Source organism: Triticum dicoccoides, chromosome 5B, assembly GCF_002162155.2.
Source record: "Triticum dicoccoides isolate Atlit2015 ecotype Zavitan chromosome 5B, WEW_v2.0, whole genome shotgun sequence".
In the NCBI taxonomy this organism is placed as follows: domain Eukaryota; kingdom Viridiplantae; phylum Streptophyta; class Magnoliopsida; order Poales; family Poaceae; genus Triticum; species Triticum dicoccoides.
In genome coordinates, this window is record NC_041389.1 from 89,356,007 (window position 1) to 89,380,768 (window position 24,762).

Sequence of the window (24,762 nt, forward strand, 5' to 3'; positions counted from 1 at the left end):
AATTGCCGAGACGAAGGAATCCTGAACGCCATCTCCTGCTGCCACATTCAAAGCTTCGCCAAGCTATCAGATCTGGTACACAAATATTGCACCATGGAAAACGCCTGGCAGGCTCAACAAGAGTAGCTCAATAAGAGCAAATGGAGTCAATCAATGCCAGTAAGCCCAGAAGAGCTCGGACGAAGCACGTGCCTCCACGCCGGCTAGCCGAGCATGAGCCGGCCGAGAAAAAGAATAAAACCCTTGGAGGATGCAGAACTGTCCTTCACGAACTATTGGACAAGCCGTGTCCCATACCCCGTCCTACTGAATACAAACCCAACTCACAGCCTTCGAGCTTGCTGGGTGGTTAGACAAGTCACAAAGAGTGGAGAGACCATCCTCAGAGTCCCACCCACAAGCAGACGTTCAGCAACACCCCCGGATAATAACGCCGAGATCCTAACGATCTACGGGCCGTTCCCCTGAAAAAATCAGAGGAAGAGAGCCCTTCGAAAGCTCAATCAAATCCACCAGATGGTAGCAACAAATTCATGGACAAGCACATCCATCACCTTCACTGAGGAAGACCAGCCGAGAGCCCGCCCTGTCCAAACACCTGCCGCTCTTGTCCTCGACCCCATAGCCGACGGATTTAGACTCCAAAAGGTACTAATGGACAGCGGCAACGGCCTAAACCTCATTTATGAAGACACTCTAGATAAAATGCAATTTGACAGATCTCGTATCGAGCAAAGCCACACTACCTTTCGAGGGATTATCCCTGGAAAAGAGGCATGTTGCTCAGGATGAGTTACTCTCGATGTAATATTCGGTACTCCTGAGAACTACCGGACCAAAGAACTACTCTTCCACATTGTGCCCTTTCATAGTGGTTATCATGCCCTATTAGGGCGAGACACATTTACAAGATTTCATGCCATACCCCATGACGGGTATATGAAGCTGAAGATGCCCGGGTCTAATGATGTGATCACAGTAGTAAGCAATCCGGATAGAATCCATTTCGCCTAAGTTTCTATAAAATCCTACCGAGCGGTGAGCCAGACTCCCACTCGGGGGCTTAGCTGCAGTCCAAGTACTCGCCTAAGTTTCAATAAAATCCTACCGAGTGGTGAGCCAGACTCCCACTCGGGGGCTTAGCTGCAGTCCAAGTACTCGCCTAAGTTTCAATAAAATCCTACCGAGTGGTGAGCCAGACTCCAACTCGGGGGCTTAGCTGCAGTCCAAGTACTCGCCTAAGTTCAAATTCAACATGCGCTCGCAAGGAGGACGAGGTGCAGGTCGACTGCGACCTTCTCCTCCAAGCTACGCCACAAATACAACATGCGGTCGCAAGAAGGACGAGGTGCAGGTCGACTGTGACCCTCTCCTTCGAGCTACGCCACAAGTACAACGTGCGGTCGCGAAGAGGACGAGGTGCAGGTCCACTGCGACCCTCTCCTCCGAGCTGCGCCACGAGTACAACGTGCGGTAGCAAGGAAGACGAGGTGCAGGTCGACTGCGACCCTCTCCTCTGAGCTACGCCACAAGTACAACATGCGGTCGCAAGTAGGACGAGGTGCAGGTCGACTACAACCCTCTCCTCCGAGCTACGCCACAAGTACAACGTGCGGTCGCAAGAAGGACGAGTTGCAGGTCGACTGCGACCCTCTCCTTCGAGCTTCACCACAAGCACAACGTGAAAATCCTACCGAGTGGAGAGCAGACCTCCCACTCGGGGGCTTAGTTGCAGCCCAGTGCTCGCCTAAGTTATGAAAATCCTACAGAGTGGAGAGCAGACCTCCCACTCGAGGGCTTAGTTGCAGCCCAGTGCTCACCTAAGTTATAAAAATCCTACCGAGTGGAGAGCAGACCTCCCACTCGGGGGCTTAGATGCAGCCCAGTGTTCGCCTAAGTTTTGAAAATCCTACCGAGTGGAGAGCACACCTCCCGCTCGGGGGCTTAGCTGCAGCCCAGTGCTCGCCTAAGTTTTGGAAATCCTACCGAGTGGAGAGCACACCTCCCACTCGGAGGCTTAGCTGCGGCCCAGGGCTCGCCTAAGTTTTGAAAATCCTACCGAGTGGAGAGCATGCCTCCCACTCGGAGGCTTAGCCGTGGCCCAGTGCCTGCCTAAGTGAATTGGGGAACAAGTCGATTGCAATAAGCACCTCGCTTTAACCTGCAAAAGATATCTCAAACCAAATGCAAGCATATGCAAACGTCGAATCCAAGTTCGGATAGATACCTAACGGAACCAAAAGTGCTCAGGCGCTAGGCCTGTTAAGGTTTGTCGGTTACAAAATCACTCGGCATACCGAGGCAAATTTAAAGTGTCGAGCTCAAGAAGTTTTTTACCCCTCCTGTGGAGGGCTGGAAGGTGCAACAAACTCGTCGAGGTCGATTCCATCAGCAATCCGAGTGGCAGCGACGATGAAGGTCTCCATGAAGGACCGGAAATCGTGCTTCTTGGTGTTAGCCACTCGAAGAGCCGCCAACTTGTCTTCTCGTGCATCCTTGCAATGGACCCGGGCCAAAGATAGAGCAACGTCCGCGCCACACCTGGCAGAAGACTTCTTCCACTCCTGCACTCGACTTGGGATTGTGTTCAGTCGAGTCATCAGAGACTCGAGGTCATTCTAGAGCGTCTCTTTGGGCCAGAGCGTATCATCGATGCGGGAAGTGGCGACCTTCAGCCTTGCGAGATAGTCAACGACGGCGGCAACACGAGATTCGAGTCGGAACACGTTCATGGCGACTTCATCATTCACCGAAGAGTTGATGGGGTCCAGGTTAGGCTCCAGTCGACGAGTCTCCTCTTCAAAGTTTTGGCAAAATTCTGCAAGCACAATCACCGAGTCAAGACAACAGTCGAATAGAGAGATCACAGTTAAAATACCCGTTTGGTGCAAAAGTTTACCTTCGAGCATGAGGAATAACTTCTTGGCGAGTCCGCCCAGATAAGCCTCCAGATCTTTCTTCTTCCCCACCAACTCACTGGCCTTGTCATTCAGGGCAATCTTGTCACTTTTCAGTCGACTCACTTCTTTGTTGGCAACATCAAGAGCAGCTTTCAGATTGGTGTTTTCTTCTTCAAGCTTGGTGACCGAAGCCAACTTCTCGTCTGCGAGCTTGGTCTTCTCTAAAGCTATCTTCTGCATCTCAGCTAGCTCAAGGTCTTTCTTCTTCTGGGCCTCCTTTACTTTGCCTGCAAAGTTACAGCAAGGTCAGACTTTGAAACAAATGAGGGGCAAAAGCAGTCGTCAAGGCCTCACCAAACATACCTTTAGCTTCTTCCTTTGCCTTCGCCAAATTCTCCTGGACCAGCTTCACATCAAGCTCGAGTTGGATTTCTACGGTGTAACGAGCCGCAAGGTCGGTGTAACGAGCCGCAAGGTCGCAGGATTTCTACGAAGAACCAATCGACAAATGTCAAAGACAAGTCACTCCCGAGTGACTAAAGAAAAATCATACGTTTCTAAGACTACAGCTGAATGCAAACATTCAACCGTAGTCTCAGGGACTACACCCAGTGGGTGCACTCAGCGTGCCCCCACTAGTTCTATCAAGTCAAGAGTCAACCAGTCGACCAACAAAAAAAACAGGAGTTGCTCTTCAGACTGTAGTCCACTGCCAGCAGTCGACCACAGTCTCGGGGACTACACCCAGTGGGTGCACTCAGCGTGCCCCCAGCGGTTTGAGAAATCCATTCGACCTAGTCGAATGAAGGAAAAACTTATAAAGCCTATGGTCGACTGCCAGCAGTCCACCATAGCCTTGGGGACTACACCCAGTGGGTGCACTTAGCGTGCCCCCACTAACCCGGAATTCCAATCGACACACCCAGTGGGTGCAGGACAATTACTACGGATTTCAGAAAAAAGAATTTTCCGATATCATATCCTAATAGAACAGGCGATGACCGACTGACCTGAACGTTACTTTGAAGAGCGGAACTGGCGTCATAGGCTGCCTGGCTGGCTTCTCGGATGGCCTTCACTTGCTCCATCATGACTCCCGCCTGGCGTATCGCTTCTTTCGCAGCACTGGCTTGATCCTCTGGGACGTAGTGGGTCAAGAAAAGTGAAGGCTGTGCAGCACTCGATGATGTGGGGTGAACACTCGTCAATGGCACCGCAAAAGATACGGTGGGCCGAGTGGTGTTCTCTCCCTCCACGACCAATGTCTCGGGCGCCGGCACGTTCTGAGTCGCCTTGCCAGCAGACGTCTTCTTGCTCCTCCTCTGCTTCAGTAGTTCCTCATCGTCGTCGTCAGGAAGGGTAATAACGACGTTAGGCGGAGCTACAGAAAAGAATCAAAAATTAGAGACAAAAAGTCAATCGACTGAAGATAGAACGATGAAAGTCGTACCAGGTTTCGAAGTGGCAGCGTCTTCCATCTCATGATCGTCAGCCCTGGCCGAGGTATCAGAAGTAGCAGCGCTGCAGTTCCAGAAGTCAGTCGGATGATTCATAAGTCGACCAAGAATAAGTTCATGGAGAACAGAAAAACTCAAGTAGCGTCATTACCCTGAGATGGTGGGGATCGCCACCTTCATCTTCGGAAAGACCTTGGCCGGCTTCGACGGTGCCACCCTGGATTGCTTCGGAGCTTTCACGGTCAGTGCCGGAGAAGTGGTTCGAGGGCGCTTGGTTGACTGAACGACAGTTGTGACCCCCTTACCACGCTCGGTTGCAGGGTCATGGACGAGCTTCGAGCGCCTTTCCGAGCGAGGCGGTGCAACTTCCTCCTCCTCCTCCTCTTCTTCCTCCCCATCAGAGTCGTCATCATCATCATCAGCAGCAGCGTCCGAGTCCCACTCCTCCTGGCTTTCGCCCCCACTTCCTTCCTCCTCTTCAGTCGGCGTCTGTGCTCCATTGGGCATCGAGTATAGTTCGGTGGTGTCCTGACAGATAGCAAAATAAAGATCAATCGACCAATTTGCAGCGAAAGCAGAATAAGTATGACAAGATTACAATTGGGGATAAAGTGGGCATACCTTGTCTGGAGTGCTAGAATGGTCGAGTGGCGGAATCCTCCTGGCTCCTCGAGGGTTGTCTTTATTCCCTGTGATCGCGGCCATCCACCTCTCCAGTGTGGCGTCGTCGACTGCTTCTGGATGGACCCGAGTTTCATCCTCGGTTCCACAGTACATCCACATACAATGGCCTCGGTACTGAAGTGGCTGGATGCGTCGCCTAAGAAAGACCTCCAGAAGGTCCATACCCGTCACTCCTTCCCGAACTAACTGGACTACACGCTCCATCAACATCTTCACTTGGGCTTTCTCCTCAGGGAGCACCTTCAGAGAAGAGGGCTTGTTCGCTCGGTCCATGGAGAACGGAGGGAGACCACTCGACTGCCCCGGCGTCGACTCGTCTTGGCAGTAGAACCAAGTCGACTGCCATCCTCTGACCGACTCAGGGAGGGTCATGGCCGGAAAGGTGCTCTTATTCCTCATCTGAATCCCCAGACCCCCACACATCTGAATAACCTTAGTCTTATCATCATCTGGACTCGCCTTTTTCACTGTCTGAGAACGACAAGTGAATATGTGCTTGAACAGACCCCAGTGCGGTCGGCAGCCCAGGAAGTTCTCGCACATGGACACAAAGGCAGCAAGGTAGGCGATGGAATTCGGATTGAAATGGTGGAGTTGCGCCCCAAAGAAATTCAAGAAACCACGGAAGAAAACACTCGGAGGCAGGGAGAACCCACGGTCAACGTGGGTAGCCAGAAGAACACACTCACCCTCCTGCGGCTGTGGTTGCCACTCGTTCCCCGGGAGCCTCGCCGCCCCGTGGGGGATTAAACCCTCGTTGGCCATCTCAGTGAGATCCCTCTCGGTGATGGTCGAGCGGATCCAATCCCCTTGAATCGAACCGTGCGGCAGGCGGGACCTTGACGAGGATCCGTCCCGACTAGTCGCTCTCCCTTTCGCCTTCCCCGTCGCCGTCGCCTTCTTCGCGCGCTCCAGAGCCGCCGTCTTCTCCTTCACTATTGTTGCCGGTGAAGTGTACGAGGAGTGGTTGGGCGGAGGCGAGAACAGGCGCTGTGGGCGGAGGCGGAGAGGACAGAAGGAGAAGTGGGGAGTACTGTTTAAAAACCCTCGCCGGGCGCATTTTGTAGGGCCGCTTCCGAGTGGATGACAAGTGGGCCCAGGCAATCCAATCACACCCCGAAACAGTTGCGCGTACGCGATACGTGGCAAAAAAGACGGCGCGGGAATCAAGGCGTCTATGCCCTATCCCATCCGAGCGCCGCGGTCCACCCCGCTTCGCGCGCTTCCCCAAAATTCGGATCCCACAAAATCCACTAACAGCAGATCAATCTGTCAGACGAGAGATTTCCTGCGGCCCGTCGCTCGGAAATTACTAAGTTCAAAAGTTCACTCGACGAGAGGAAAGAATGGATCAAGGCGACTGAAAGGAAAGTTGCTGTTATCCACGAAGAGATTATTGGTCCAAGATGATGCATGTCCAGAACACAAAAGCAGGTCGGAAATATTATCAACTCCTTCCTCACTCAAACCTCGATCCATTCGGGGGCTAATGATGAAGTCATGTACTTAGGGTAGGGTCATAGACCTGACCCAAGTACCCTTCCCAAGGACACTCTCAGAAGAAACTGCCTTCCAGTCGACCAAGAGGGACTTCACTCGACGGACTCGAAGGACTCGACCATGAAGACTCACTCGACCACCAGGAGATCAAGAGCCACTCTGCATCCAAACGGTCTGTAATTAAGTAGTCTTTATGGCATTTAGGACACTTTATGTAAGGCGTTACCAGTAACGCCTAGCTTTAACGTACTTTAAACCCTGCATTACTGAGGGCCGGAGGGGTCTGGCGGACACTATATAAGCCACCCCCCCCTCAGTGTAAAGGGTTCGCACCCCTATAATCCATACACATATAATCCACTCGACCGCCTCAGCGCTCCGAGACGTAGGGTTGTTACTTCCTCCGAGAAGGGCCTGAACTCGTGCATCCCTTGTGTTTACAACTGCTCCATAGCTAGGATCTTGCCTCTCCATACCTACCCCCTATTCTACTGTCAGACTTAGAACCACGACAAGCAGTTTCCCGTAGTGTATTACTCCACTCATCAACCGCTATCATGAATCTAGAGTATTAAGTTAAAAACAGAGTAACGCTTTAAGCAAGATGACATGATGTAGAGGGATAAATTCATGCAATATGATAAAAACCCCATCTTGTTATCCTCGATGGCAACAATACAATACGTGCCTTGCTGCCCCTTCTGTCACTGGGAAAGGTCACCGCAAGATTGAACCCAAAGCTAAGCACTTCTCCCATTGCAAGAACTACCAATCTAGTTGGCCAAACCAAAAAGGATCATTCGAAGAGACTTGCAAAGATAACTCAATCATACATAAAAGAATTCAGAGAAGATTCAAATATTTTCCATAGATAATACTGGATCATAAACCCACAATTCATCGGTCTCAACAAACACACCACAAAAAGAAGAAGATTACATCGAATAGATCTCCACGAGAGAGGGGGAGAACATTGTATTGAGATCCAAAAAGAGAGAAGAAGCCATCTAGCTACTAGCTATGGACCCGAAGGTTTGAAGTAAACTACTCACACTTCATCGGAGGGGCTATGGTGTTGATGTAGAAGCCCTCCATGGTGGATGCTCCCTCCGGCGGAGCTCCGGAACAGGCCCCAAGATGGGATCTCGTGGATACAGAAGGTTGCGGCGGTGGAATTAGGTTTTTGGCTCCAGTTCTGATCGTTTGGGGGTACGTAGGTATATATAGGAGGAAGGAGTACGTTGGTGGAGCAACAGGGGGGGCACGAGGTAGGGGGCGTGCCCTCCACCCTCGTGACCACCTCTGGCACTTCTTGGAGTAGGTTCCAAGTCTCCTGGATCACTTCGGTGAGAAAATCACGTTCCCGAAGGTTTCATTCCGTTTGGACTCCGTTTGATATTCCGTTTCTTCGAAACACCGAAATAGGCAAAAAAACAGCAATTCTGGGTTGGGCCTCCAGTTAATAGGTTAGTCCCAAAAATAATATAAAAGTGGAAAATAAAGCCCAATATAGTCCAAAACAGTAGATAAAGTAGCATGGAGCAATCAAAAATTATAGATATGTTGGAGACGTATCACAACCCCATACTAGCAGCGCCCGGCGTAGGTGAACCAATCCTGTTATACATCTTGACCACAAATTAGGTGGTCAACGCAGTTCCCGTCGTCGAACGAGAAGCAGAGGGTCACAAGTTCTGGGTGCAAAAGCCGGTCTACTACGTATCAGAAGTACTCACCCCGTGCAAATCTAGGTATCCGCATTACCAAAAGATAGCCTATACAGTTTTCATGGCATCCCGAAAACTCCAACACTACTTTCAAGAGTGTTCGGTCACGGTGACATCTGAATTACCACTGAACGACATGATTAACAACAGGGTTGTCACTGGCCGCGTAGCCAAATGGGCTATTGAGCTCCTGCCTTTCGAAATTACATACAAACCACACCGAGCTACTAAATCGCATGTGTTGGCGGATTTTATTGCCGAATGGACGGAAGCCAAACTCCCCAGGGAATACAGTACGTACTCACATTGGACGATGTACTTTGACGGCTCCAAGATGCTTGCCGGATTGGGGGCTGGAGTGATTCTTACATCCCCCACCGGCGATAATATTCGGCATGTACTTCAAATCATGTACACCGATTCCAACAATGCGGCCGAATACGAGGCCTTGTTGCACTGACTTCGGATGGCAATATCAATGGGTGTACATTGGCTCGAGGTGCGGGGAGACTCCAACCTCGCTATCCCCCAAGTCAACAGCGAATTCGACGCAAATGATCCAAAAATGACAGCATATCGAAATGCCGTCCTCAAAATATCCACCCGGTTTGAGGGGTTGGAGTTCCATCATGTCTCTAGAGGCAGCAATCAAGCTGCCGGCGTGCTTGCCCGGATGGGCGCTAGACGCGACTCTATCCCTCAGAACACCTTTTTGGAACGACTCTTTAAACCATCCGTGGTCTGGCAAGATAGTGGCAAGGACGCGGAGACCAATGGTCCGGAAAAGATCATCCCTCCTATTATCGAACCAGACGAAGAAACCATCGGAGGTTCAGCACTCGAAGAAACACCGTCGGCTCACGAAGTCATGGCTGTAATTGCACCATGGACCGAGCCCTTTCTCGCCTACCGTGTCGACATGGGTTACTCTGAACATGCCGCCGCATGGTTCTGCATCCGCCATGCGAGCACGCCTCGGGACGGAGCAAGAGGGGAGTGATGCCCCACGGCATGAGCCCTTCGTCAAAAAGGGATCACACGCATACAATGCTTTATGTGAGTGTTTGAAGTTGCATTCTACTCCGATAAGAAAAGTGATGAATTTCTGCTGCCACCACACTAGTGATGCTTATGCTTTTTACTCTCATTTCAGAGAAAGTAGCATCCAAATTCGTCATCACCTCTATGTTTCTCGCTAGACTGGAAAAAGGACGTTTAGTCCTATAAACGTGGTCACTAAGTTTGACTAACTAAAAGTTAAATTAGAAGAATATGCTAAGCTGATGCCCGATTGGCTGCAGGCCGTTGATTATTCAATCGCCGGCTTCTGCCCGTTTCCTTTCGATTTCTTCGCTTGTGGCGAGTCACAGCGTTCCAATTACCAAGCACTTAACTCGCCCGACCTACCCACCAACCACCCCGCGTCTAGACTGACCAGACTGAATTGATCGATAATAAATCAGCACGCTGCACGCGGTGGGGGTCTGAGTCGGGGGAGGAAGAAGATCGAGGAGCAGCTGATTCGTTCGCACAAAGCGCCGGGATCAGATCCATCTCTCCGCGCGCGATGTCTGAGGTGGCGGCGATGGCGGGGCAGGCGTACATGAGACAGCTCTCCAAGCACCCGCTCCGCACCAAGGCCATCACCTCCGGGGTGCTGGCCGGCTGCAGCGACGCCGTCGCCCAGAAGATCTCCGGCGTCAAGAAGCTCCAGCTCAGGAGGCTCCTCCTCATAATGGTACCTAGCTTGTCACTGCTTTCTCATTTCTCTTGCTTGTTTGCAATTTGCCGATCCATACATTGCATCTCTTGATCCATCCCCACCGGCCACCTACCCCGCAAAGTAGGCATACAGTGTTAGTACAACTGCCGTCTATTTGATGAATCAAGGTTAACCAACGAAGTAATCTTGTCTTGTTAATTTCCACAAATCTAATTCAGCAGCAGTACCTAACAACTAGTATTATGTTTAAGTTCAGAAAACGGCAATCCACAAAAATTACATATTGTGAGTTTTCAAATAATTGTGTAAATTTCCATAGATGTACAATATGTATTATTAGCAGCACTTGTAAACAACCATACAAAATTATGATAATTTTTTAACGGTACAAAAAGACTAATTTGTGTATGTACTAATCCTACTTTCCCTTTCATGTTTTCTCTGTACAGTATGCAAAAGGTCATATTTTTGCACAAAATCTGCAGTTTATGAGTTTATCTACTGATTTTCTAGAGTGGAAGATTATATTATCATTCTTATTTTATAGATGCGAGTGACGTGTTTTGACTTTTGAATCGGGCAGAAACTAATGGTAGATGAAGGACTTGACCTTATGCTTAATGTCTGTCTTTTTAGTTCAGTACTGCATGCACCAAAGAGCTTAAGCAATCCATTCATTCTACTCTTCTTTTGATATTATATATGCTGTCGTAATTAGTACTATCTAACTTGTATTATGACTATGTGATTGGCAAACAAACAGCTCTATGGATTTGCATACGCAGGACCATTCGGTCATTTTTTCCACAAGCTTATGGACAAGATTTTCAAGGGACAGAAGAAAGGAAAAGAAACTACAGCCAAGAAGGCATGCATGCAACTATCTTTGATCTTGGCATTTACTCATGGACCATGCATCATTTTCTCGCAGCTCAATTAATTAACTGGTATTCTTGCACTATATATGCAGGTCATAGTGGAGCAGCTAACTGTATCACCATGGAACAATATGATGTTCATGATGTACTACGGTCTGGTAGTTGAAGGTATTCTAAGTTGAATGCATATTTTATTTTCCATCAAACTCCTCTATATGTACAGATATCAAGAGAAATCTTGCTGGCAGCTCTTTTCATGTATATGTACAGATGTCATTTCATTTCTACAAAATGACTACAACTTGGTCTGTCCCTTCTTTTCCAAAATAAAAATAAAAATGCTAGTGCCAGTTCAGTTGTGAGTTCCTGGGGCTGTAGGTTACTGTTTTGAATTTTGCCGAGGAAAAAATGCATTTATTGCTATTTAGGATTGTAGGCACTTCCCTGGCCAAGTCTTGTGCATTAATCGGACTGCAAGTGTATTCATCCATTCTCTGTTGAACTTCCTTTTTTCAGCGAGTAATGGCAACATGGAAAGTAATTTTTAAAAATTTCAGGGAGGCCATTCGGGCAAGTAAAGAGCAAGGTCAAGAAGGACTTTGCAAACATCCAATTGACAGCTTGGAAGGTATCACTATCCATCACCTAGTTTGTGTCTTGCTTGTAGTGGATATTTCTAGTCTGCTTATCTTTTTTCTGCCCCTCGAAAAGCTTTAGAATACTGAATACATGAGCAATATATAACGCGTGTATATACCTTTCTGTGGCTGCATGCAGTTCTGGCCAATAGTTAGCTGGATCAATTATGAGTACATGCCACTCCAGCTCCGAGTTCTTTTCGCCAGCTCCGTTGCATCATGCTGGTATGGCCCTGATTAATCTCCTTGTTTGATTTTTCTTTTAGAAGTTTTAAATGGAAGATTATCAGTAATGCTTGATGTACTCATCCTGCCGGTTTGGATCTGCAATTACAGGGCAGTGTTTCTGAACCTGAAAGCAGCAAGATCCATTGCCGGCGCTAGTAAGAATGCATAAAAGAAGGATGGAAGGAAGGGGCTAGTGCTACATTGTATTTCTAGCTAATTAAGTATCCACTAGTGATTTTCTCAGTTCATTTTTATCACTCAGTTTGTATTTATGTTTCTATTTGAACCCCTCGAGCATCGAGAACCTAGAGTGAATGTTTCAACTAAGTATGTGAGTATGTCAATGTGAAGAGTCCCTTTCTTGCCACTGGGAAAAAAACCTACAAAGCAAAAATTATCCTCTAGAAGGTACCATGTTTGTTTTTCCTTTGGGAGGAAAATAGGGACTTTACTGGGATCTGACGCGTGGAAATAAATGAACATGCTCTGAGGTTTGTAGAATCTAAATGGGTGTCTAGGGCACATCTAGATGGGCTTTAGTTATTGCACATCTAAGTGAGTGAATCAAACATAAAGAGGAAAAAAAAGAAAAGGAAAATATCCACACAAATCTCGACGTAAGATCAATGACATAGGACCTAGATGTGCAATACTTATGTCACATCTAGATGTGCTTTAGCAAAACTGAATCTAAATATAGAAAGCAGAAGTGAACCTCATGTCTCGTGAAATCCTAAGCGAAATTGCACAGAATGTTGTCTGGATGCTCCAAGTAATCTTTGATGCAACAAACTTCTTAACTAGGTAGAGATGCCAGAAGGTGATAGATAAATGGGCCCTGCTAGGTGCCGACTGACCGGCGCAGCATCTGACCGACCGCCTCCCGGGCCGTAGGATCCCACGCGCATGTAAGTCCACGATCTTCTCTAGCGTTGATTTGGTTTGTCTTCTCTCGTCCAATACCACCCCGCAACAGGGGGACCCACACCCTTGCCTTCCGCCCATAGCTTCGTTCCACTCGCAGCAATATCACTAGCCCCCTTCGCTCTTCTGCACACACGCTCGCATCAACCGTGCCCCTAGCAGCCCTGCCGCCTCGGGCTCGTAGCGTTGTCGTTGTAGCTTGCAGCACCGCCATCCGCACTACCATGGCTTGCCGCATACGTGCTCTGTCAGGGCCCAACCCTAGCCCATACTTGCGCGTGGGCTTGCCTGTGCACATCACATGGGCCTGCCCCGGCTAGGAATCCTCTGGCCGCTGCAGCTACAAGTATGTGGGCAGAAGCAACGACCAACTCATCCGCGAAGGATCACGAACCCGGCGGGGGCGGCTCTCTTCTTCTTCCTCTCGCTTCCCTCTTCCTGTATCCCATTTCGTGCTTGTAACCAGGGCTAGCTACTGTAATTCGGGCTTGTAATCGAGAGAGACATCTAGTTCCCTAACATCTGGTATACAGAGCCAGGCCACCACCCTTCCACCCCTCAATTTTCCCCAATTTTTTTCGTCCACACCCGATTCCTCCGTTCCACCGGCGACGACGCCATGCCCGCCGTCAAACCACCTGAGTGGGATGCCATGTCTGCCAAGGAGCAGTTGTTGTGGTATCTCGAGAGGTTATGTGCTCAGGCAGACGAGATGAGCTCAACGTTGGGTATTGCACGAGTGGGTGACCCTCCCGTGGTCACCTCGCTTGTCGATCCGGCGGCCTCAACCACGACGGATGCCTCACCTGCGCCCATCCCCGGCGTCTCCTCCTCCACCACCAAGTCCACGGAGGTCCTCGAGGTCATCTGTGATGCGTCCACTGCCTACATTGTCAGGGCGCCCATCAACTGTTCGATGGATGGCTCGACCCAAGTCTCTACCGTCGTCAGCCTCAACGAGATCCAGGACGCCACCACCACCGTCCACCCTGAGCCCATGGTCGATCTCATCCACCAGGAGGTTGCCGCCGAGATCGTCACCCTGGTGCCAACCACCAACAACGTCAGCCCCAAGACCAGCGTGCAGGAGCGGGACGACTCGCCACTACCCTCCATCCAGTGGATCACGGCACGGAACGGCGGCGGCTCCTCTCTCTTCCACTTCATCTCATTCGTGTATCCAGATTCTTGTAATAGCTACTGTGATTGAGCCCTCTGTGAGACTACTACTAGTTCGCGGAGGAATCGGCTAGGAATCCTCTGGCCGCTGCAGCTACAAGTATGTGGGCAGAAACAACGACCAACTCATCCGCGAAGGATCACGAACCCGGCGGCGGCGGCTCTCTTCTTCTTCCTCTCGCTTTCCTCTTCCTGTATCCCATTTCGTGCTTGTAACCAGGGCTAGCTACTGTAATTCGGGCTTGTAATCGAGAGAGACATCTAGTTCCCTAACATGCTCCCTCTTATGGGGTCACAGCCTCGCCACTATTGTTGAAGCACACACCGCCCCTGGTCCTTGTATACACCATCGTGAGTTGCAGCTCCCGGGTGCTAGTGCTTGTAGCCTTAACGCGGCAGACATGGCTTCTTGCATTAAACACCGTTGTTGATCCTAGCATACACCGTCGCCAGTCCCAGCGCATGACGCTGCTAGTTGCAACTTCGTGTGCTTGCACCCTCACCGGCGACGCTGCTAGTTGCAATTTGCAGCCTTAACGCGATCGACAAGGCTTCTTGCAGCAAACATCGTTGTTGGTCCTAGCATACACTGTCGCCGGTCCCAGCGCACGACGCTGCTAGTTGCAACTTCGCGTGCTTGCAGCCTCACCGGCGATGAAATTGTAGCATCACCGACAACGGGTCACAGCTCTGGTGCACATGGTTGTAGCGTCGCCGACAACGGGTCACAATTCCATCATACATGGTTGTAGCATCGCCGACGATGAGTCGTAGCTCCGGCATACGTGGTTGTGGCATTCACCGAAACAGATGCCGGTTGCAGCTCCAACGTGCACGATTGTAACATCGCCACATGCATCCTTAAGGTGCCGATGCCGTCGCAACACTTTGTGTAGCTGCACGCTGAAGGTGTCCTTATAGCCTGCTTACATCGTCTTATTATGTTTGCTCTTAATAAATAAATATAAATAGGATAATCCTTTTTTCAAAAAATATAAATAAATAAATAAATAGACATGTCGTGTTCGACAGGTTTACCAAATACAGTACTATTTTCTTTTGATCTGAGGTTGATCAAATATTGTTTTTTCTTGAGACAATGACCAAATATTGGTTGTACTCGGTATCCAAAAACAACAGAATTGGGCTCATCGCGCACGTTTGCAGTATGCCGAACGATACGTTGATCTTAAACTGAACCTAAACAAATATCGGATTTTCTTTTCGAGTTGCTAAGAGTCTTCCCGAGCGCGACTACTCCTAGCCGCCGCCGCCCCTCCGCCGCGTTGCGTCTAGCAGGCCGAATCCTCCGCTGCGCCAACGCCTGTACAGGATCCCAACAGCCCTCCGTCGAGCAGCCGCTCCCACCAGCAGCATCTTCCTCCCATCAACGCCTCCGATCGGAGCTACGCCGGCGACCAGTCCATAGGCAGGTAGCCACCGCTCCTTCGTCCTTCCTCACCCCTCCTTCCTCTTGCATCCTCTGTTTGTTTTTCCTGATTTTTTTTATCTTATGAGCACTTGCTGTAGATTTCATATTGTGAGAATATAATGATGATTATTTATTGATGAGTGCTTGCTGCAAGATTTTTCCAGTGCATATGCAAGTTTACATGTGAAAAGATTTTGCTTGATAGGTGTTTGTGATAATGCCAGTAGGGGCAAATGTTTACAAATTGTAGTTCGATTTTTTTTCCGGATGAGTAAATGTTTTGGTTTAAACATGTTAAGGCATTTCTAACCGATCCCTTGTATATAACGGAGGATCCGGCGGAGTAAACCCTTAGTGAAGTATTTTTACTCCACTAAGTTTTGGCCGGACCTAGCAGATCCCCTATATATCGGAGTAAAACTTACAACTGACTATGCATTTTATCGAACACTTGGTATGCATTTTGTCAACCACTTGGTGGGCAGAGTTGATATCAGAAACAACAGCTCGTCGGCCACAGAAACGACAGCTCGTCGGCGGACATAAACAAAATCGGGACAATTGCATATACAGCTCGTCGGTGGTGCAGGGGGGCGAGCAGGGGTGCGACGAGGCCGCGCGTCCGTGCACGAACGGAGGCAAGGGCCAGGGCTGCTCACCTCCTTCCCTTGATCAAGGGCTCCAGGCTCTGGCTCAGCACCTTCAACACTGCCGAGATGGTGGCGCACGCGCACGACGCCGCCGTGCTCGCTCTCTCCGGCCACACCGCCTGCCTCAACTTCGCCGACCCCACCTGGCGGATGCTGCCCGTGCTCGCGGCCGGCTCCTTCAGCTTCGACAGCGCGCGGGAGATCAAGGCCGCCGTCGTGGCGCTCCAGAAGCAGCAGGCTCCGGTCGCCGTGGCTGTCCTTGCGCTCCAGCAGAAGCAGGTTCCGGTCGCCGTGGCCGTCGTGGCGCTCCAGCGGCTGCAGGTTCTGGTCGCCGTGGCCGTCGTGGCGCTCCAGCGGCTGCAGGTTCTGGTCGCCGTGGCCGTCGTGGCGCTCCAGCAGCAGGAGATTCCGGTCACCATCGCCGTCGTGGCGCTCCAGAAGCAGCAGGTTCCGGTCGCCGCCGCCGTCGTTGCGCTCCAGCAGAAGCAGGTTCCGGTCGCCGTGGCCGTCGTGGCGCTCCAGCAGCTGCAGGTTCCGGTCACCGTGGCCATCGTGGCGCTCCAGCAGCAGCAGATTATTCTTCTAGTCGCGTGACTGGCGCCGGAGTTTTACATGTCTTCCGGTGACCTGTTAGAGCTCGACGAGGAGCAGTGGTTTGGCGGCATAGTCGCAGGGTCGTACTACGCGAGCTTGGCACAGGGTACGCTTGCTGCAGCGCAGCAGCGGCGTGCAGGAGCAGCAGGGAGGAGGCGAGAGGGAGCTGAAATTTATCCTTCAGCCCGTCTCGGTGGAGTATATTTACTCCTTTGGTGCGGGTCGGAGTAAATTTTATCCTCTCTTATGCGTTTTAGGGGATCGGCTAGGTGCGGCATAAGAGCATCTCCAATAGCTTGTCTATATGGATGTCTATACTCGTTTTCCACGACGCGAGTCTAAAACAGGCGTCCAACAGCTTGTCTATATGGTTGTCCAAATATACACATCCTCTAAATCGACCTCGACAATGTCCACGCCTGGACAATGTGAAGGCGTTGTCTAAACTCAGCTGTAGTTATGATTTCTTCCTCTCCCGAGCAACGGCCCACCTGTCATGGTCCCTGTATATAGATGTTCTGATGCAAAACTGGATGTGTATATGAGGGAATCTTTTTAGACCATTGTCTATATGAATATATAGACATCCAAATATACTCATGCTACTGGAGATGCTCTAAGGGAGTAAAATCCAATTTATCTTTCACTAACGCCGGATAGGGGATCGGTTAGAAATGCCCTTAGCAGTGAAACATGCAATGACTGAAGTTATATGAAAAGGAAAAGATTAAGTTGTTTTATCTGCGCTGTCTTGACCTGAAATCAAAGTTTAGCAGTAACATGCAATTATAGAGAGCAGGAGCTTTGTCTTGGTTATACTGGCCGAAATTGGTTAACACATTAGTACTAGTGGTTTTGTTGGCATGATAGATGTCCCAAACCTTGTTTTTGATTGGGAATATAGTGGTACTGTTACGTTGTGTCGTTGATTTTAACAGTCAAACCTAAAATATTACTACCTTTCTAACTGAATATAAGACGTTTTTGCAGTTCAATTTGAAGTGACTGTTTCTCCTTTTCCATTGCTAGCTGATTGATCTTCAGGTTCCACCTTTCGTGTTATGCCATGATAAATGTACAACTAACTAATGATTTGAGTTGGATGATTCATGTTTGTATGTTTTATGTCAAATTCATGTTTGTATGTTCCTAATTCAATTCATGTGTGTAGTATATGTCATGTGACAGCAGTGCATAAAGTCAGATTTCACCCAAGTGCTAGACCCTTTGCTATGATTCTCTCCAGGAACAGGAGGGAGGTGTCTTGTGGTGATGGCCAATAGCAAGTATGAGTATGTGAAGAGGGAGTTCGAGTTCCACCGCCACCTCCCGGCCTCCAACTGGATCGTCGTCCGCATCGATGGCTGCCATTTCCACCGGTATAATTCATCTCTTCCTCCTAAATGGGTAATATGGAAATACTCAATGTTTCCACAGCCATGTTGAGTGATTGCTGCTTTCTAATATCGGATAGTCTCTAACCGTTAACATTCTGCTCACTTCCTAGCTTTACACTGACATGGTTACTACTGGTTAAGCAACTGCATCAACCATCCTAGCTATTAGGCTACCTTGTGTACCAGTGTCTTTTTGTGAGGATTAACAACATGCAAAGAAAGTTTCACTATGCAAATATGAGGATAACTTGATGCTCCAAATTATACAAATCATTAAGTTGGATTGGTGGTCGTTCATCCACCATAACACCAGAACCGTCGGATCTAAAGCGGTTTGTTGGATTGGAAGTGCGCGAATAGGCTGTCGCAGCGTCCATACACGTCGTCATGCTTGGCCCCTTGCGTCGTGGAGGAGCACTCTGCCGTGCTACATCTCCATTTTTTTCCTTGGTCGGCGCCTCACCATGGGGGCACAAAAGCTTCCTGTGTGGTGCTGACCACGGTAGTTACTCCCTGTAGGGAACCGCACGGGAGACAGAAATTGAAGGTTCCTTATCCTTCGCGGTTTTGCAGTTTAGCTCATATCACGAACTATATAAATTTATCTGTTGTCCCGTTGCAACACACGTGTATTTAGCTATAGTTTATATTTGTTCTTTCCAGTGTCCACTAATTTCATTTTTATTTTTGTTAGATTCTCGGAGTTGCATGCCTTTGAGAAACCAAATGATGAGAGAGTCTTACGATTGATGAACGCATGTGCCACTTCTATGCTCGAGGAATTCCCTGACATAGTGTTTGCTTATGGTGTTAGTGATGAGTACAGGTATAACATCTTCTTATCAAAGTTAAATTATGAAATTGTTTGCAGATTTTTCATAAAAAAGATTATATGCAAGTGGTTTTGAATTGCACGGGCTCCATTCTTACTTTTTGAGAGCATTTTGTTCATTCTTTGGATATAATCTCTGCTTCTTATATTTCTGTTTGTTTTGCAGTTTTGTTTTCAGAGAGAAAACTGAATTCTATAAAAGGCGGGAAAGGCACGTTATTTATCTGTTCACTTCTTCACTTGGTATTTTAGGATATTGCCATACCCAAATCTATTTGCACAATTTAATTATAAAATCTCATCATGCTATTGACCTCTCTACAAATGTATGCAGCAAAATTATCTCTGTATGTGTTTCTCACTTCACATCTATGTACGATATGAAGTGGAAAGATTTCTTTCCTAATAATGATTTGAAGGAGCCTCCATATTTTGATGGGCGAGTTGTATGCTATCCAAATATAAATACTATTCGTGATTATTTGGCATGGAGACAAGTGGACTGTAAGCTTCTTGAACCAAAATCGACTTTTCTGTAATATAATAATAAGATACTTATATAGTGTAATTATGTGTGTTGATGTCCTTGACAATAAAATCATATTATGTATGTTATTTACCCTTTAAAAGAAATTATACATATTCATCAACATTAACTAATATAATAAATATAGTTTTTTATGCGTCACGTCAATGAGATTTCTGTGTCTGGTTCCTTGGCTACTTACTTTTCTATTTGATTTAATGGATGAAGATTAACATATTTAATTTTGTGTTTTTTCAGGTCATATAAATAATCAGTACAATACATGCTTCTGGGCGTTGGTGAAGTCTGGAAAAACTGAAAAAGAGGCACATCAAGCATTGAAGGTCATCTAAATTATCTAGGGCTATACTTGTCTTTTGTGGCATTGGTATGAATCATTTTTTGTTTTTTCGTGAACCGTCTATTTTCTTTTAGGGAACATTTTCTAAGGACAAGAACAAGTTGCTTTTGCAACAGTTTCAAGTCAACTATAATGATGAACCGGCTATGTTTCGGAAAGGATCCAGTGTTTATCGAGATAAGGTAATGCTATCAAGCATTCATAAGTTCATCATTATTTATGTCCCTGCTCAGTCTCAGTGAGGTATTTAGTATTTACATATTTTTCTCATACAATTATTGTTTGCATGGTGTATACCAGTGACCATGAAAGGTTTTGCTTACTGCATTTCATTTTGTGGACATATTTTTTCTCAACATTTAGTTAAGTTCAACTAACCCAGTTAGGTTCACTTCGCATACTGAAAAAGTCATACATATTACTGTAGGTCAAAACAGATGACTGTGGGAATCCCATAAAAAGAACCCGTGAGGCAATTACAGTGTCAAATTTTGATCTCATAGGTCCTGAGTTTTGGGAAAACCATCAATACATTCTTGGAGAAGGTTAGTTGAATCATTCTAGTTTTAGGTATGCTTCCAGTCCAACTCTTATCAACTTTGGATATATACAGCATCAGACTACCTGTGTCTTGGGGGGAAAGAAAAATATGGATATGAGTATGTGAAGAAGTTTGACAACATCCATAGGCTTCCATATTCTAATTGGACCATTGTTCGTATTAGCGCCTGCCAATTTGATCAGTGAGGACTTCTATGATCTCTTATTTATTTAAACACATGTGACAATACCATTTAGATAATTATATCATCTTATCAAGATGGAGAATTATTTTTTCCCCCAGATTCTCACTGGTCCATTCATTTGACAAGCCAAATGATGAGACTGCTTTAAGATTGATGAACGCCTGTGCTTCATTGATGATGGAGCAATTTCCTGATATTATCTTTGGCTATGGTTTTGACAATGAGTACAGGTATGATCTACTCCTTGAGAATAGCTGTGTTTGCATGGAGAAGACTACAAAAAAGACAGATAAAAATAAAATATGTGTTTCCGCATGGCACAGTTTTGCCTCTTTTCATCAGTAATAGTAATTTGAATTGAATATATTGGCAATATAAGGGATCATGTTGAAGTTGTAAGTGAAGCGGCCAGCGAAGCTTAAATGCGGCACTCTTCAGTTCTTACAGGCTGTCTTATGTTTGTTACAAATGTTTATTTTTAATGATTTGTTATTGTCGCAGCTTTGTGTTCCAGGAGAAGACTGAATTGTATCAGAGAGATGAGAGGTAGTTACTTGGTTTATGAATTCCTACAGTACATGCTGGTCAAGCCTTTGATAAAATATGCAACTTGTTTTGCAGATTAATCATTTCTTCATGTTCATCATGTTTCACTTCCTTTTACATGATGAAGTGGAAAGAATATTTCCCCAGTAAAGAGCTAGTGCAGCCACCACACTTCCAAGTAGAAGTTTCCTGTTACCCAGAACCAAGGATCGTTTGTGATTATTTGTCCCGGAGGCAATCAGAATGTGAGCTATTCCTCCCTCCTAAAGACCATATCCTTAACTAATTGGAAATATTTATGAAGTTGTCGATGGTGGTACAGTATGTAATATCTGAATTCATCTGCAGCAGTATGGATGCATTAAATTTGGCGCTTATATAACATATATGCTGTGTTATCATTTCATGTATCTTGTTTTTTGAAGATATCCTGGTGCAAGGGGTTTGACTCTTGTCATAGTTAGAACAAATCATAAGAAGAAAATGAGCTGACTCATTCTACATGCTAATTCACAGGTCACAACAGAAATCAATACACTACATGCTTTTGGATGTTGGTGAAATCTGGAGAAGGCGAAAACAAAGCTAAGGAGATACTGAAGGTCTTCTTTCTTTCATCATTTAGGAGTAGTTTTTTTTTTTTACTTATTCCAGTTAATTCTTTAGTAACTCTAGTATTATTCTGTGAAGGACACATTACCAAAGGACAAGAATGAGTTACTTTTTCAGCGATTTCAAATGAACTACAACAATGAACCGGCTATGTTTCGAAAGGGTTCGTGTGCTTACCATCAAAAGGTATTTTGTCCGAATCATGTTCAACAATAATGTTGTTTGTGCTGCCAGAAAGTGGCAATTTAGATGCTTACAATTTAAAATCCCCGAAAGGATCAAAGTAACTTTACAGTAATTATATAACTGAAATATGCTCTCGCGTTCGCACCTCAATCCCATGTCGCCCACGGAAGAAGTGCATCCGAGAGCAGACGTCTTTAATTTGTTTATTTTCGCATTGGGTTAGAAGGTGATTCTCACGGTGTTAACGACTTAGAGTGCAAATGGGTGCAGGTGGAAGCCAGTGAAGATGAGCGGTGGGATGTGGCGGTGGCCCACGTAGACACGGGGCCACACTTTTGGGCAAAGCATTCTTATGTTTTCGACAGAAGATGATCCTTATGTATTCTTAGTAGGTTGATTTGCTTAGTGTGTGCCAGATTATCCTCCTCGTTTCTCTGATGCGTATATGGTTGCATTCTTTGCAAGGCCCCGCTTGGAATGGGTGTACATTTCTACACAAGTATTTATTTGACAGATGTAAATTACCAGTCACAGTTTGTTTTTTCGCCTGGAAACGAAACGACCGGTCCAGGCGTGTATCGTAAACCAGCTGAGGCTGCGCTTGAATTCGTTGTAATCAAATACGAAGGTGTTTATTTTACACCTGTATTTTACCGGCAGCTTAGCAATTCTCGGCGGAAGACAAAACAACGAGTTGAGGTCCATATCTTTTACAGGTGTATTGGAAAAGAAAACGACAACCAAACAGGGCCGAATATGACCGGAAACGAGAATCCAAACGGGGCCTAAAGAATTTCTCAAAGCGAGTATCTTGCTTGAAAGACAAAGAGATTCTAGACCGGAAAAAGCAAAAGTGCATCATGCATGGGAGTTGGATATTGCAAGAAATAGTGGACAGTGGATCCCAGTGATTGAATTTCCCATGCTTGGAGACGGCCGCTTGTAGGATGAGGAGCGAGCTAGGACAGTGTTAGACTGTATTTACATGTGTATATTGTAACGTTGTATACCACCTCATTATATATATATGTGATAGGCCACTCCTAGAGGGTTGTGCCGGTTCCTCCCAAAGCCTATTGTCTTACATGGTATCACGCTAGGTTACGCCCGCTTCCGCCTAAAAACCCTAAACCGCCGCCGCCGCCGCCGCCGCCACCGCTGCCGCCGCCGCGCCCGCCGTCGCCGTCGCCCGACTGCTATGACGTCCGCCGCTGCGTCCGGCTCCACCGCCACCGGTTTTCTGCCGGCCTCCCTCGCGGCACTTCTCTCGAGGCCGCTGGATGCCGCCTCCCTTCAGGCGCCGATCGGGACACAGAGCGTCGGCTCCCTCTTCGCGCTCCCGCCGGCTGCTACTTCGCCCGGGCAGGCGCTTGTGGCCCACACCGCCGCCGCCCCGTCAACCGCGGCTGTCGCGCCCTCGGCCACTGCGCCGCTGGTGGCGGAGGACGTCGCGCTGGCAGGCTTCGCGGCGTCAACCGCGGCCATCGCGCCCTCTGTCACCGCGCCGGCTGCCCCTCTGACTGTCTTCACGGTGGTCTCACCTCAGCCAGTCTCCTCGATGGGATCGCAGCCGCCGCTGCCATTTCACTTCGGCCATCTCATCACCATCAAGTTGTCGTCGGACAATTACATCTTCTGGCGCGCGCAGGTTCTTCCGCTTCTTGGGAGTCACTATCTGCTTGGCTATGTCGACGGCTCTCTCCCTTGCCCTCCTGCGCTGGTTGACAGCGTGCACGGTCCGGTCTATAATCCGGCTCACCGTGTCTGGACAGGGCAGGATCAGGCGAACCTCTCCTCCATCCAGGGGTCGCTCTCTCCGGCCGTTGCTGGGCTTGTTGTCTTCGCCAAGACGTCCCACGAGGCATGGACTATTCTTGAGCGCTCGTTTGCGGCACAGTCGCAGCCTCGTGTATCTGGGCTCCGTTGCCAACTTGGGGAGTGTCAGAAGCTTGACTCCACCGCCACTGAGTTCTACAACAAAGTCAAGAGTCTCGCCGACACGCTGGCCTCCATTGGACAGCCCCTCACCGACTCCGAGTTCAACTCGTTTATTGTCAATGGTCTTGATGAGGAGTATGACGCCCTAGTCGAGATCATCAATGATAGAGGCAACTCCACGCCCATGCCAGCACACGAGGTCTTTTCACGCCTCCTGCTTACTGAGCAACGAGTCGAGACGCGCCGATCCAGGGGCAACGGCGCCCTCTCGGCAAACGCCGCCACCAAGGGTGGTCGCTCCTCTGCTTCATCCAGGGCTCCTTCGGGGCAGTCACCACCACCCGCCTCGGCCCCTCCTCCTACTGCGACGCTATCAGGGGCTGGCGGTCCACGTGTGTGCCAGCTTTGTGGTCGCGATGGGCACTGGGCCTCGAAGTGTCACAAGCGCTTTCAGCGGGGTTTTCTTGGTCTCGGCAATGACGGGAAGGATACACGCAACTTTGCTCGTCAGGTCGCCATGGCTGATCGTCCGCCGCCGCAGAAGCCACAGGGACACACTCAGTCCTACTCCATTGATCCCCACTGGTACATGGACTCTGGGGCGACAGAGCACCTGACCAGTGAGATGGGGAAGCTTCACACTCGTGAACCCTACCATGGCTCCGACAAGATCCACACCGCCAATGGAGCAGGTATGCACATCTCTCATATTGGTCAAGCATCACTTCTCACTAGACATGCCAATAGGAGTCTTCAACTTTGCAATGTTCTTCGAGTTCCATCTGTGACACGTAATCTTCTTTCAGTTCCTAAACTCACTCGTGATAATAATGTGCTTTGTGAATTTCATCCTTTTGATCTTTTTATTAAGGATCGGGGCACGAGGGACATTCTTCTTAGTGGGCGGCTCTGCCAAGGTCTCTATCGTCTGGAGCATCCTGGCGTCGCTCGCGTCTTCAGTGGAGTTCGGGTATCTCCGTCACAGTGGCATGCTCGTCTTGGTCACCCGGCCACACCTATTGTCCGGCATGTTTTGCGTCGTCATGAGCTTCCTAGTGTGTCTAGTAATAAAGATGTAGCAGTGTGTGATGCTTGTCAGCAGGG

The 24,762-nt window shown here is 48.2% G+C and overlaps 2 protein-coding genes and 1 pseudogene across 2 annotated transcripts; all 3 read left to right on the forward strand.

The window, feature by feature from the left end:
• The first annotated feature begins 9,654 nt into the window (after positions 1–9,654).
• On the forward strand, positions 9,655–12,139 carry LOC119307539 (peroxisomal membrane protein PMP22-like). The gene is made up of 6 exons (XM_037583616.1): positions 9,655–10,006; positions 10,755–10,859; positions 10,962–11,037; positions 11,427–11,497; positions 11,647–11,732; positions 11,844–12,139. Exons 1-6 carry the CDS (start codon positions 9,836–9,838, stop codon positions 11,902–11,904), a joined length of 570 nt encoding a protein of 189 aa, XP_037439513.1. The 5' UTR covers positions 9,655–9,835; the 3' UTR covers positions 11,905–12,139.
• Positions 12,140–13,278: 1,139 nt separating this feature from the next.
• On the forward strand, positions 13,279–16,776 carry LOC119309147 (annotated as a pseudogene).
• Positions 16,777–16,860: 84 nt separating this feature from the next.
• Positions 16,861–22,226, forward strand: LOC119307540 (tRNA(His) guanylyltransferase 2-like). The gene is made up of 14 exons (XM_037583617.1): positions 16,861–17,893; positions 18,606–18,737; positions 18,910–18,954; positions 19,078–19,247; positions 19,528–19,613; positions 19,705–19,812; positions 20,058–20,175; positions 20,244–20,373; positions 20,475–20,606; positions 20,878–20,922; positions 20,998–21,167; positions 21,439–21,524; positions 21,613–21,720; positions 21,991–22,226. Exons 1-14 carry the CDS (start codon positions 17,787–17,789, stop codon positions 22,090–22,092), a joined length of 1,539 nt encoding a protein of 512 aa, XP_037439514.1. The 5' UTR covers positions 16,861–17,786; the 3' UTR covers positions 22,093–22,226.
• The last annotated feature ends 2,536 nt before the right edge of the window (positions 22,227–24,762 follow it).

Excerpts from the sequence above, each read along its gene's own strand:
- LOC119307539 (XM_037583616.1), top strand. The coding sequence starts at position 9,836 with ATGTCTGAGGTGGCGGCGATGGCGGGGCAGGCGTACATGAGACAGCTC. Across the intron at positions 10,860-10,961 it reads AAGAAACTACAGCCAAGAAG|GTCATAGTGGAGCAGCTAAC; the intron begins GCATGCATGCAA and ends CTATATATGCAG. Across the intron at positions 11,498-11,646 it reads TCCAATTGACAGCTTGGAAG|TTCTGGCCAATAGTTAGCTG; the intron begins GTATCACTATCC and ends GGCTGCATGCAG.
- LOC119307540 (XM_037583617.1), top strand. The coding sequence starts at position 17,787 with ATGGCCAATAGCAAGTATGAGTATGTGAAGAGGGAGTTCGAGTTCCAC. Across the intron at positions 20,176-20,243 it reads TCAATACATTCTTGGAGAAG|CATCAGACTACCTGTGTCTT; the intron begins GTTAGTTGAATC and ends GGATATATACAG. Across the intron at positions 21,721-21,990 it reads CGTGTGCTTACCATCAAAAG|GTGGAAGCCAGTGAAGATGA; the intron begins GTATTTTGTCCG and ends AAATGGGTGCAG.